Source organism: Ascaphus truei, chromosome 7 (genome assembly GCF_040206685.1).
Source record: "Ascaphus truei isolate aAscTru1 chromosome 7, aAscTru1.hap1, whole genome shotgun sequence".
Taxonomy (NCBI): Eukaryota; Metazoa; Chordata; class Amphibia; order Anura; family Ascaphidae; genus Ascaphus; species Ascaphus truei.
In genome coordinates, this window is record NC_134489.1 from 116,327,877 (window position 1) to 116,340,602 (window position 12,726).

The window sequence follows — 12,726 nt, forward strand, 5'->3', positions numbered from 1 at the left end:
AGGACATTTAACATTGGCGAGCCAGCCTTCATTCAGTTTTTTCGTCACATTTGGATTAGAGGGGGTGTTGTCGATACATCCTGGATCCAAGATTTGAGAAAAAATTGAAACGAACCGAAGAAAAAAGAAGTGTCAAGTTTTTGGTAGATTTGACTACAGTTGATTAACAGATCAGAGACAGAGAACCACGTTTCACGAATCTCCTAGAGGGAGACGGACTGTTCGGGGGTTGCCTTTGTCTGGTCAAGTTTCCCAAGGAAGAAGGTACATTTGCGGGACGTGCAGGGAGCATTGTCTGGAGCATTTGTATGCGCTGAATGGAATAGCGTGGAATTTCTTCAAAGAAACGTTGCGACGTTTGTGGGGGAACAATTCGAGTTTTTTCAGCACAAGTTTTCGGTGAAAGAAAATACTTAACAAAACGTCATATGTAATTGTGTGATGAATAAAGAATACGATTGGATGATCGGAGTCAAGAAGAATGAGGAAAATCAACAAGAGTCATCACCGATGGGACTGAATATTTTTTCATTTTTTAGGAAAAAGAACAAAATGACTATTTTTATTATATTTATTACTACTCGGACTATTGAAAGAAATAATCAATACTGAAAAAGTACAACGGGGAATTACATCTCTAGGAGTACAACAAAGTTTGCTAGAAGAATTGTTATTGGTTCAAAATTATACAGATTTATGGGTGCGATGTACAGTGTGTACAAGTATTATTATTTTTTCTTTAAAAGTCCATATTGGGAAAAGAAAGAGTTTTATTTCCTATAACAGTACTAGAAATAGTGGTAGTAATATTCAGTTATTATTTTATAGTCTCCAATATCCAGATTTTTATTTTTTACACAATTATAGCAAGACTTAACGAATAGATTTTTTACGCTTGTTTACATTTTTATTCTAAAATACTTTGTTTATTACGCCAGGTCAAGATTATTTATCGTTCATGCTTACTTTGTATTGAGACAGTAAAAACATTTCACGATCTTGTCACTCTGGTAGAAAAAGGCAGGGTATGTATACAAGTGATGTCAGATAAAGAAATAGTTAAAGCTTTCTTTCCTATGTGTACACATTCTGAGGTTTTATTAAAAGGATTGTATTGTATTGGAGGAAGTCCAATTGGAATATATTTACATGGAATTCAAGTGAATATGTCACAGATTCTCTCAAAAGATGTAAATATGATTCCATTACAATTTAATATATCTCAAGTAAATGAGTTCCCTTGGGAACAATGGACTGAATATTTTGAAAAAAATGATGAACAGAAATTTACAAAAAACCTCCAACTCTTCCAATAATGATCCTTTGATTTAGGAGATATCTTTTGACATATTGTCCTTATAATCTTTGAATGTGATACAACTGGTGTGTGATTGGTACATGGATTTTTTATTTATATTTTTATATAAATTAGAGGGGCTGTAAGAAATTGTCTTTTTCTTAAAAGAAGTTTAAACATATACACACATCTGAATGAATGATTAAAGGACAATTGTTGAAATGGTGTCTTATAAGAAAACTGCTCTAACTCTGGAATGAGCTTGAAGATCATTTTTGTCTATCTCTTAGTATTCATTTACATATGAAGTCTATTCTAATAACAAGAATGAACAAAGGTCAAAGGCTATAGTCCTAAATAGTTTGAAGCTGTCACAGCAGCTGGTGTGTTAATAATGCTTCAGCACAAGTCCTAGCTAGGAAAAGTGCTGTCATAAGACTTTTATATTCAGAAGTAATTATACGTTCAGCAACTTTGAAGCTCCTTATATGTTGAGAGGTAGTTCATATCATCAGCAATGTAGCTAAATGCCATGTTAGGATATACCATCTTCAAGGTTAAAATGGCTGACTGGGTGGGTCTTTATGGATAAATACAGCAGTGAGCTTAGTGAGTTTAGGAAGGAAGGAAGGATGGAGAGAAGATAGGCCAGAGGAAGAAAGACCAGTCCAGATTGATAATACCATGAAGAGGAGAAAAGGACATGTTAATACCTGGATAGAATATTAACTGAAAGAAGGTTACTATGTGCAACTATTCTTAAGAATATCAATCTATTTGAAACATCACCATCGTCATTCTTACTATTTTTGTATGTAAGTAATTATTTTCAAAATAAACGTTTTGTTTTTGTGTGCAAACGACAAGAATGCTGAATTCTGTTATACTGATGTGAATCTACAGAAAAAGCGAATTTAAGGACATTTAACAGTAACTATCCCTTGAGAAAGTAAGCTGAAGCTGACGAAACGCCGTCGGGTGACGTCACCACGAGGTGCTGTGTTGTGTGTACTGAGGGACTCTTTGCGTGTGCTGCTGTAATTAGCCGTTATAGAGCTATTGATTTAACACAGAGGCTGGAGGAACGCTGAGCCCATTGGAGCTGTTTGGAAGTTGGAGCCAGTGTCATTTGACACCAACAAACACCGACTTTTCCTACAAACAGTGCCAGATGATTTCAAGCCTCAGCAGTGGTATTGTACCTCTTAAAAGCAAAGAAACCCTTATGTGATTTTTACCTCTTGTTTTCTTGTAAATGCACATTACCATTTTTTACCTCATAATAAATTCCTAATGCACTAGGGTTGTGTGCTGTAGTCTTTTTCTTGCAGAGATACACACATACCCCCCCCCCCCCCCCCCCCACACACACCCCACACACACCCCTTCATTTTACGTTTTTTCATTATTTATATAACCTACTCTAGGAAGAAAAAATCAATTAAAAAAAAATGTATGCAAAGTTCGTTAAAATAATTTTAAAAAAGACAGGTGGGAGAGTTTTAGATGTGCTCTCCTTTGACGAGTGTGGGGGATCCACAAGGAAAAGATAATCCTTGGAACCCCACGGGAGTCACACAGGCTCATGGACCGGACCATTTGGATACGTATATACACAGACTTGTACAGTATGTATTCTGTGCAAAAACTCAATAAAAATGTAAGTTCTAAAAAATAAAAAAAAAAGGCAGGTGGGAACTAGATATGTGCTGCCATAGTGAGACTAGGACAAAAATAAATTATTGGCAAGTAAAAATGTCATTTTTCTCTTCTGTCCCTCCATGTCAGTGCATAACATGAGGGCAATTCCCAAAGCAGCATCACCCCAAAAAATGTTTTTAAATAAAAGGGTGGGCAAATTATAGCAATACAAAGGCAGCTGCAGCTGATACAGCTATCTGATCGTGTCTTAAACATATCAAAGGATGACCATGTTGCAGCCTTGGAGATCTGGTCCTGAGAGCCTTCTGGTCACATTGCCCAAGAAGTTGCCATTGCCTTAGGGCAGAGGCTACAAACTTCAGTCTTCAAGAAACAACTAACCATGCAGGCTTTATGTATACCCCGGCTTGAGCACAGGTGGGTCACAATGATTGGGCCCCCTGTGCTAATGAGAGGATAGGCTTAAAACCTGCACTGTTCATGGTCTTTGAGGACTGGAGTTGGGAACCTCTGCCCCAGTGGAATGGGTGGAGACTCCCTTAAAGATGTATAGGCTTCAAGAATCATATTTTTGATCCACCTTGCTAGCCTGGAAGTAGCTTTCCCTTTTTGTGGTCCTGATAAAAGAATGAATGGATGTCTTACTTTTCTGATTTCTTCTGTCCTAATAATGTAAATTCTAGAAGCTCACACTATATCCAGTATAAGAAAAAAACACCTCCTGATTCCTGACAATTGGGCAAAATGATGGCACCACTATTTCTTGATTGATGTGGAGGCATCGTTCAAAGAACACCTTGTCCTGATGGAAAATATGGAAAGGTGGGTCACAAGATAGCGATCCAACTTCACTGACTCTCCTAGCTGACATGATTTGATGTAATTGCCATATGGCTTTTAATGACAACTACATGAACAAAACAAATGCCAATGGTTCAATAGGTGGTGCCTGTAACACTTGAAGCACAATGTTTATATTCCATGCCGGAACGGAATCTGCAACTCTAAGTCTGATTTTTCTCGTGGCCTTGATGAACTGTTGTATGTATCTTCGTTCAGCTAAATGATCCTGAAGAAATATACCAAGTGCCGCTACTTGGACTGTCAATAATGAATAGTTGAGGCCTTTATAAAACCTTCCTGGAGGAAATCTAGAATGTCTGATGTTGGAGACCGGGGAACAACATCAATGGATAAGCACCAGTTGTTAGGGGTCTTCCATAAACAAAAAACAAAACTTTGATGTTACTGGTAAGTGGTATTCTTTCAGTCTCCAGGTCGTTAAATTAATAATCTTGATTTGGATGATTAAGCGGTACTTACTATATGCACGGTCTGGAAAAATTGGGAGCGTTCAATAGGACTTCTTGGATCCTTTAGATCCGTGAACCAGGTCCTTCACCAGCTTGTGCTATTAGTATAGCATGAATGCCCTGAGACCTGATATTCTGCAGGATTCACCGAAGTAAAAGGATCGGAGGAAATATGTAAACCAGAGGGAAATTCAAATCCCTGGACAGAGGGTCCACTCCTGCTTTTACTTGATCTCGAAAAGATATGTCAATTTTTGTTTCGACTAGGCGCCATAAGAGCCATCGACAGCTTACCCCATTTACAAATAATTTGTTAGAAAATATTCTGATTTAGTGACCATTCTGCCAGGTCTATGATGTTTTGGCTTACAAAATCTGCTCGAGTATTCTCAACACCTGCAAGATGTACTGCCATTATAGCTGGAATATTTAGCTCTGGCAATGCCAGGATTCTGGAAACTCTTCTCAGGGCTTGAAGACTCCCTGTCCCTGCTTGATGGTTTATGTAAGATTGCCGTAACGTTGTATTTTTACTGGACATCCCTTAAGAAGATGACAGTGCCACAAGTACCCTCAACATAGGTCTTAACTGCAGAATGTTGGTTGAGAGTTTTGACTAGGGCTCTGTCCAGGTACAGTGGGTGAAGGTTTCTTGCGAAAAATGGCAATCGAACCTGTAGAGATCACGTCTGATGGAATGACCCAGTCCATAAAAGGTGCAATGATCTGCCTCTGGCTAGATTGTTTTATGACTGGCCACCATTTAAGGGAGGCATAGGACCTTGGTGTCCATTATCCTGTGCAACGCTGTTCCATCTTGACAGTAGATTGTGTTGGAGTCTTCTTAAATGGAATAGGGCCCAAGGGAACCGTCTCTATTGCTGCTACCATATTTCCTAAGAGTGACACATACCGTTGATGCAGAAAATTCAGCTGGCGTATCCTCGTGCAAAATTGCTTGATACATCCCTTATTTCCGCATGCAAAAATACCTTTGCTGCCACCATCTCAAATAGCATTTCTAGGAATTTCAAACTTTGGGATGGAACAAGCCTGCTTTTCTTGAAGTTGATCAGCCATCCATGCTGGGATAATATACGGATAACCATGTGAAGCTACTGATTTTCTTCTACTCTGGACCTGCCTCGTGTATGAGGGTGTCGACCAAATATGGAATCAACTATATGGTAGTCAGATATAAGCTATAGTTACAGATAGCATCTTTGTAAAGACTTGAGGAGCCGAGGACAGGACAAAAGTAAGCGCCGTAACCTGAAAGTGCTGACCCAGGATACTAAACCTGAGAAACTTTGTGCTTTGTAATCAGAATACTGTATGTGGGTACACATCAGATACGGCTGCCAGAAAGTTCCCTGGGGCTATGACACTTCTAATTGATCTTGCCGACTCAACCTTGAAGTGTATTTTCCAGATAAATCTGTCCAGATCCTTCAATCTGTCCAGGCCTAAAAGCTTCTACTTTCTTCAGTACCATGAATAGGCAAGAGTAAAAGCCTAGACTCCTTTGATTTTCAGGACTTGTACAAATCCCTTCATGGTCCTCTAACACGCCCAGACATTGCTGGAGAGATTACCATTTGAGTGGTTTTTTTTGGATACGGATGACTGAAGAAAACTAGAATGACAGGGTATTTTTTAGACCTAAACAATATCTGATGTGGATTTTCCAACTGCACATCGGTGCCTCTCTCTGGTAAGATATCTTCTTGTTTGATAAGTGTCCAGGGGTCCCAGGCTACCTTAGTTGCTAAAAAGGACTGACCCTTTGTTGTAGAAAAATGGTGTCTTGTGGAAGGATGCCCTTGCCGCCAGTAACTAGCAATTATGGCCTCTAATTCTGGACCGAACAGGGAGTTTTCTAGAAAGGGAAGAGAGATTAGCTTATTTTTATAGAGGAAACATCAGGGTCCCAGGGCTTCAGCAGAGTTTTGCGAATGGCAACGTATAAGGCAGATAAATGGACAATAACTTGATAGCATCAAAAGATGCATTGCAAAGAAAATCTAGAGATTCAGATATAATTGAACAATCTTTTAAAATTCTCAGGAGTTATGACAGACTCTAGACTATGGCCTCCCGGATTCGTGAGAACCAGATTTTCATGGTATTAACCAAAACAGGTTGAGGCTACCATGGGCTTAAAAGGAGCAATCCAAGCAGGCAATTCTTTTTTTTGCATATTTGTTCCTTTTTTAAAACCTATGATTGAAGCAGAACCCTATTTGAGCTCCTGGGACCCCCTGCTTTCAGAAATACTTACCTCCAAAAAGGGGGTGCCGGTATCTCCTGCAAGTTTAAAGCTCCTGTGTGACATTGGCCAATAGAAAACCGCACCAGATATTGTCATGGCTTCCTATTGGCCTGTACGGTGCAGGAGCTTTGAAAATCAGCCATTACGTGGCCCCTGCTAGCCAAGCAGAGGGCTACATTTTTAATCGGGAGTACTTAAAGTAACTCTTTCTTCCGAGAGCACAAGGTCTGATTGCTAGATTGCTTTTACCGTGCGTGACGATCAGAATTATAATCTTTCAGATTTATACCCATACAATATGATTCTAGATCATAAGACATCCTATATCTGATTGTGGCAGCTAAGGAACAAACTTTTCACTCTTCAAAGGATTAAATTATAGAAGCCTTGAACCAATTGAGAAAAATCTGCACTTAATACACCCCTGGCAAAATGTACCAGGATATCCACACAGGCAGCCTATCACTACAGTCCATACATTTAGGTTCGACATCAAACAAGATAGAAAGCTCTGTGCAAAAAGTAACAGCCTCACACAGTACACTACCCCTCCCCCAATACCTCCAACATACTGCCAATGCAGCATGCTTAAAGAGTTCCTATGCCCATGATAGGTTCCGGCATCCCTGATGACGTAATCTGCCTCGAACACGGCCAATGGCTGGGGAATGGCTCAGAGAAGGCAACACCTCTTGGAAGACTGGTATTTCCTATACGCTGCTGGGTAAAGGAGAAATTCCACAAGCACCGCAGAGAGAGGGACCAACAACGTGATATGTACCCCAGCATAGCTATGCGATTCCATATACGTGCATAGGAAGAAGAAGAAGAATATGCAGGTTAAGACTTGCAAACCTTAATATATCCAAACGGGAGGAAGAAAGCGTAAACGTAAACGGCTGTGGCAGAAGTCAGGCCAATACAGTGGTATTAACAAGTCCTGAGTGGGAGCAGTGCGGCGGTGGCCCGAAGATGAGCTGCTGCACCAGAGAACGCAGAGTGGTGTACGACTAAAGAGAGAACGTATGTCCATCTTCACTGTAGGACACGGACAACTGACCAGTATCCATTACGGTACGGTTTTCATAAAGCCTCAGTTGTCAGGATTGTGTCCTACTTTCAGCTGGGAGGACCATACCTTCCCTCATGTCATGCGCTGAGAAATTAGCTTGTTAGAGGAGTTCAGGTTAGTGACTGAGGAGCTGACAGCACAAATCTTTGCAGCAGCAAAAAACAATGTCCAGGCTCAATACAAATACATGTGCCTGAAAACACAGACATCTAGCATAGAATAAAATACAGCCTTTATTTAACTAAACATGCCCTATGAACATTTTATAGCTTTATTAACCATGTAAAGTGAAGATGATTGTTTGGACCTGAAAGAGAATGACAGCTACTAGATAGGTAGGGAAAAAAAAAAAAGACTAAATATTCACTAGAACGAACACTGGGTCTCTAAGAAAATATTACTACAGATACCTTGTAAAGTGGACGCCGAACATCAATAGGGCAATTCTGGATAACTTCATCAACTACTTCTGAGATGGGCTGGGTGAAATCAGGGTTGGCAAACTAAGAAAGAGATAATAAAAGCTGAAACTACTACATAATGCACTTTGCGAATACAGAATCTTTCAGAAAACATTGAGCTAAAACATTGCAAAATTAACTCAACGCTCTAGGAACGTTCCTCAGAATCCAAGAGAAGCAACTGATCGCACACAGATGCAGCAGCTACTGAGATTAAAGCGAAACAAAAGTATGTAAAAGGTAAAATTATGCATGACAGCAAAACCACTCAAAACATGTCAGTTCTGGAACCTCTCAGTACATCACCTAATTTACAGACAAAAGTATAAATACATCCAAACGTATTTATTGTTGTTTAGTGATAATCCTCAGAGGCAAGTTACTGCTCAAGCCTCTATTTTTCATCTTTTGGTGTTTAAAACCTTAACACTTTTGTAATAATTTCTGTGGGATATTGTTTTTTTAACTTTTGAAAACATGGTCAGTAACGGTGAATGAAGTCTTCAACTTTGACCCTCACACCTCCATACCTTGTGTTTGCACATACTAAAAAATAATAATAAATAAAAAAAAAACACATTTCAGCATCTACATATACACATCTATGTCACTCCAGCAGTATAAATGATTCTGGCTTATTGTCCGTATTGGAGAGATGGACATGTCTTTTTTTCAACCTCACCTACTATGTAACTATGTAAGAAAATAGCCAGCACAGCTTTAGCAGGGAAGCTGCACTCTCTTTTTCAAGGAGCAGAAAATATTGGCTCTCAAGTGCTGCTTTCCTAATCTTGCAGTCTCACCTCTGGGTGGAAGAAGATTTCCGGGCCCAGGAACCTCTCATAGCCGACATCAATGCTAAACTCCTTCTTGGAGATAGCATTGACACCTGTGTACTGTTTGATCCACTTGGTGCCATCCGTGTCGTACTTGCTGAACTCTTTCACTAAATCAGGGCACACGTAGCTGAAGCGTTCCTGCAAATAAAGCAGACAGACCCTGTTAAACAATAATGTTTATTAAAGGAATAATATCTTCAAATGCATCTTCAGTAGGTGCATGTGCACAACCATGACCAGGCCCTTTCTGTGCACCCTGCTGCCTAATATACCAGCTGATAAATTGAACATTGACAGGATTAAAATCGAACCTTAGTACTGAAACCCTTCTCTGACACCAGGCTTCGCGATGTAAACATGAGAATGTGATTGACCCATCTTAGATCCAAGAGGCATTCAAACTCTCTTGATTCACTGCTGGCTTATCCTCTGATCTCTTTGTAAACTGGCGACTGCAATCCTGTATGCCTGGATGATCGGAGGCGTATCTGCATTTTAGTTGATACCCCTCAATAGCGACAATTCAGCACCGAGGTATGTGAACTAAAGCTGCAAAAGACCCTAATCCTGGGATTGAACGAAAGTCAGGATCCACAACAACCAGAGAGACCCAGCACATCCAGAGGAATCATTGGGGTCCTGCTTCTGGAATTATTACTTGGACTACACCAGGTGTCTATGGCCTTTGGAACACTGGCTGAGGGTCTTAACGAATCGGGCATGATCCTTGACAAATGTCCATGTTTTTTTACAAGCATGAGACTGTGCTTCATACCATCCGGACTATGGTTTGTGACGGGGCTTTCCATTGGAGACATTGGCCTGCCGAACACTGGGCTCTCTTTGTCCCCTTGCTGTGTGCGTGAGGAGCCAGTGCCTGCCTGCAGGCCGGGAGGGGGAGGAGCCAGTACCTGCCTGCAGGCCGGGAAGGGGAGGAGCCAGTGCCTCCCTGCAGGCCGTGAGGGGAGGAGCCAGTGCCTGTCTGCAGCCGAGGGAGGAGCCATTGCCTGCCTGCAGCCCGGGAGAGGGAGGGGCCATTGCATGCCTGCAGGCCGGGAGAGGGAGGAGCCAGTGTCGGCCCTTCAGGCATTAAGACTATGAAGTTTCATTGTTCGGACGTATTGCAGTCAAAGACTTTAACAAATGTGTTTGGAGTTGTAAGAAACCTAGCGTTAGTGATTTCATCCTTCAAAGACATAAGCATGGTGGAGGTACCCAATATCTCTAAATATTATGAGGCAGCTCATCTGGATCAAGTACTGTTGAAATAGAACCTTGCGCTGACAATCCAAGAGGGCTACAAAATTTGCGGTGGCTTCCTAAAAAACTTGGACCTTTTGCAGTCTTACGCAAACCTGGCTACCAATCACTTTACCCTCAGGATGATCGTAAATAAAATGGTATATGACCTCTTTAAATTTCCCACGCCTCTTGTGCCCTTTTATAATAACCCATTGAAAATTGCCATGGAAATGTTCTAGTTTGATCAAAAAAGTTGACATTTTTAGGCAAGCAAATTTACTCATGATCTGATTAAACCTTTTCATTTTTACGAAACAAATTGATACCTTACAAATGTAGAATTTCTAAGCTGCCTCCAACTAAGTCATTTGAACCAACCGTACTTGCCTAGGAGACAAGACAAGACTACATTTCAAAACCTGGACGTCAAAAGGTACCACGTCAATCAAATGCCATCTTCCAGTACAGGTTGTTAAATGGGAAAGAGAACTTGATACTGATGTGTAGAGGGACCATTCCTGAATATGTATCTATTAAAGAAAAGTCTTCTACTAATGTACATTTGGTACTACACACCAGCAAAGCCTCAGTATCTTTCCATCTTGTGGTAATTATTGCTGGAGAAATTGTGGCCAAATTGGTTCATAATCGCATATCTTCTGCTCTTGTCCGAAAATAAAGAAGTTCTGCCAGGTGATATTTAATTTAATCACTAAATTAACAGACCCAATATTACTGAAAATACCAGGGTAATACTACTTGGGAAACAAATCATAAATTGATAGCAATTAATCTAATTTATTAGTAGCAGTTAGTTGTCTTATCATCCAGAAATGGAAGTCACCTAACACCTTAAATGAAACCATAAGCGTAATACATACTGGGCACCTTGGCTTTAACTCTCTGGTCACTTTCAACCGTCTTACCCAGCAATATTGATACAACTATTAGGATATTATTTGAATTCTGTATCTTCCCCCCCTTATATATTTTTAAACAATCAATCCTTAACTGTTTTTTGCCTCTTGTTTGCAGAACCGAACCACATGAACACAGTTTTTGTATCAGTTTTTCTACCTTCTTCAGTGTTGGTATATAACAAAATTGTATATTCCATTTGAATAGATTTTCAAATATTGTATTGATGTTTACACCAAGATTATGGTTAAGGTCTTCAATTTAGCTGGCACAATAATTATTGTATGCCAACTGTACTTTCTTTGTATGGTCTGAACTCAGGTGTGTTATTCTCCATCATTTTGACAACATAGATTTTTTTTAAATTTTTTACAACTTCCTCTTTCCTCAGTGGACAACACGCCCATTGCTAGACAACTAAGTGACAACTTTGCAAGAAGGTGTGTATACAGTATGTCCCCAAATCCCACTGTATTCTGCCAATTACCTTCACAGCCTTAGCAGTTTCCAGGGATTGCTCGGGTGGGATTCCCACTTCTCGGTCTCGGAGTAGCTGCTGAATGAAGTAAGTGATGTCTCGGCCAGCAATGGGAATGTGCTTAATACAGCTGCCAATTACATAGCCCTCAGCCTGGAGATCAGAGACCGGAAGAGGTGTTAGTCCTGCAGACATTTGCTCAGCCTAGAACACAGACAACCCTCCGAGCATCATTCAAATAAACGTGTCGTTGCTATGGTATGAATACACTTCAGGAGCCCTCAAAGTCCCTTCAGGAACAGGAGGGGTGTAGTCTAAGCCTTACTTTGTCTGTTTATCAAGGTCAGTCACTCCACACCATTCATAATGTTTAAACTTAACAGCACAAGTGGAAACATTTGAAAGCATGTATCAGAACGCAGACAACATTCAGTCTGATGCAGAATCACGTCTGCCAAAATAAATATTAATTTACGTGTCAGAATGAAGACAGCCTAAAATAAACGAGTAAACTTAGAACATATTTTCTTATATAATATTAGGGATTCTCATTTTTCTTCTTGTAACAACCATCTAGTATTAACGGAAGTTTAATCTGAGGTGTGCGGGTTAGAAATCTTTTTTCATGCCAGCTCTTTAATAAGCCGTGTGTCGGCTTGGGAATGCTGGGCGACAGTGATAAGACTGCAGCCAAGGAACTTAAATATAACACCAATGTACAAGTTCTCCACGTAATTTATTCTTAACGTATGCACACACCAGCGTTTTTGACAGCAGTCAGAGCCCCTAAAATCAGATGAAAACAGACCATACATACCACTGGGATAACATGAGTAACACCATCCCCACTGTCTATGACCGTGCCAGTCAGGGTCCGCTCTCCCACCTGCCGGGATGTCCAAGATGCAGCCAATGCAAGAACAGCCTAAAAGAAAAAAACAGTGCTCGTTAATGACTTGTTTCCTTAATGCGCAGCACAGCAAGCATGAGAACTCAACAGTCCAAAGAAACAGCAGAAAGTAATAATCACAGAGTACTTACATTAAAGTAAATCGATCGCAATAATGCCATCTAAACCAATACTTGTGGATTGTAAATTCTCTATATCTTCATATTTATCCAAAGTAATTCTGATAGTAAATTAGATACTGTAATGGATAATAAAATATATA

The 12,726-nt window shown here is 40.2% G+C and overlaps 1 protein-coding gene across 1 annotated transcript in view; it reads right to left on the minus strand.

Moving 5' to 3' along the window:
* ACTR3 (actin related protein 3) overlaps positions 1–12,726 on the minus strand; it is a 59,697-nt gene that overhangs the window by 13,729 nt on the left and 33,242 nt on the right. Inside the window, exons 6-9 of the mRNA XM_075609948.1 lie at positions 12,372–12,479; positions 11,564–11,707; positions 8,881–9,054; positions 8,027–8,119 (exon numbers count right to left, since the gene is read on the minus strand). Coding sequence (XP_075466063.1) covers positions 8,027–8,119; positions 8,881–9,054; positions 11,564–11,707; positions 12,372–12,479 — 519 coding nt within the window. The remainder of the gene's footprint in view (positions 1–8,026; positions 8,120–8,880; positions 9,055–11,563; positions 11,708–12,371; positions 12,480–12,726) is intronic.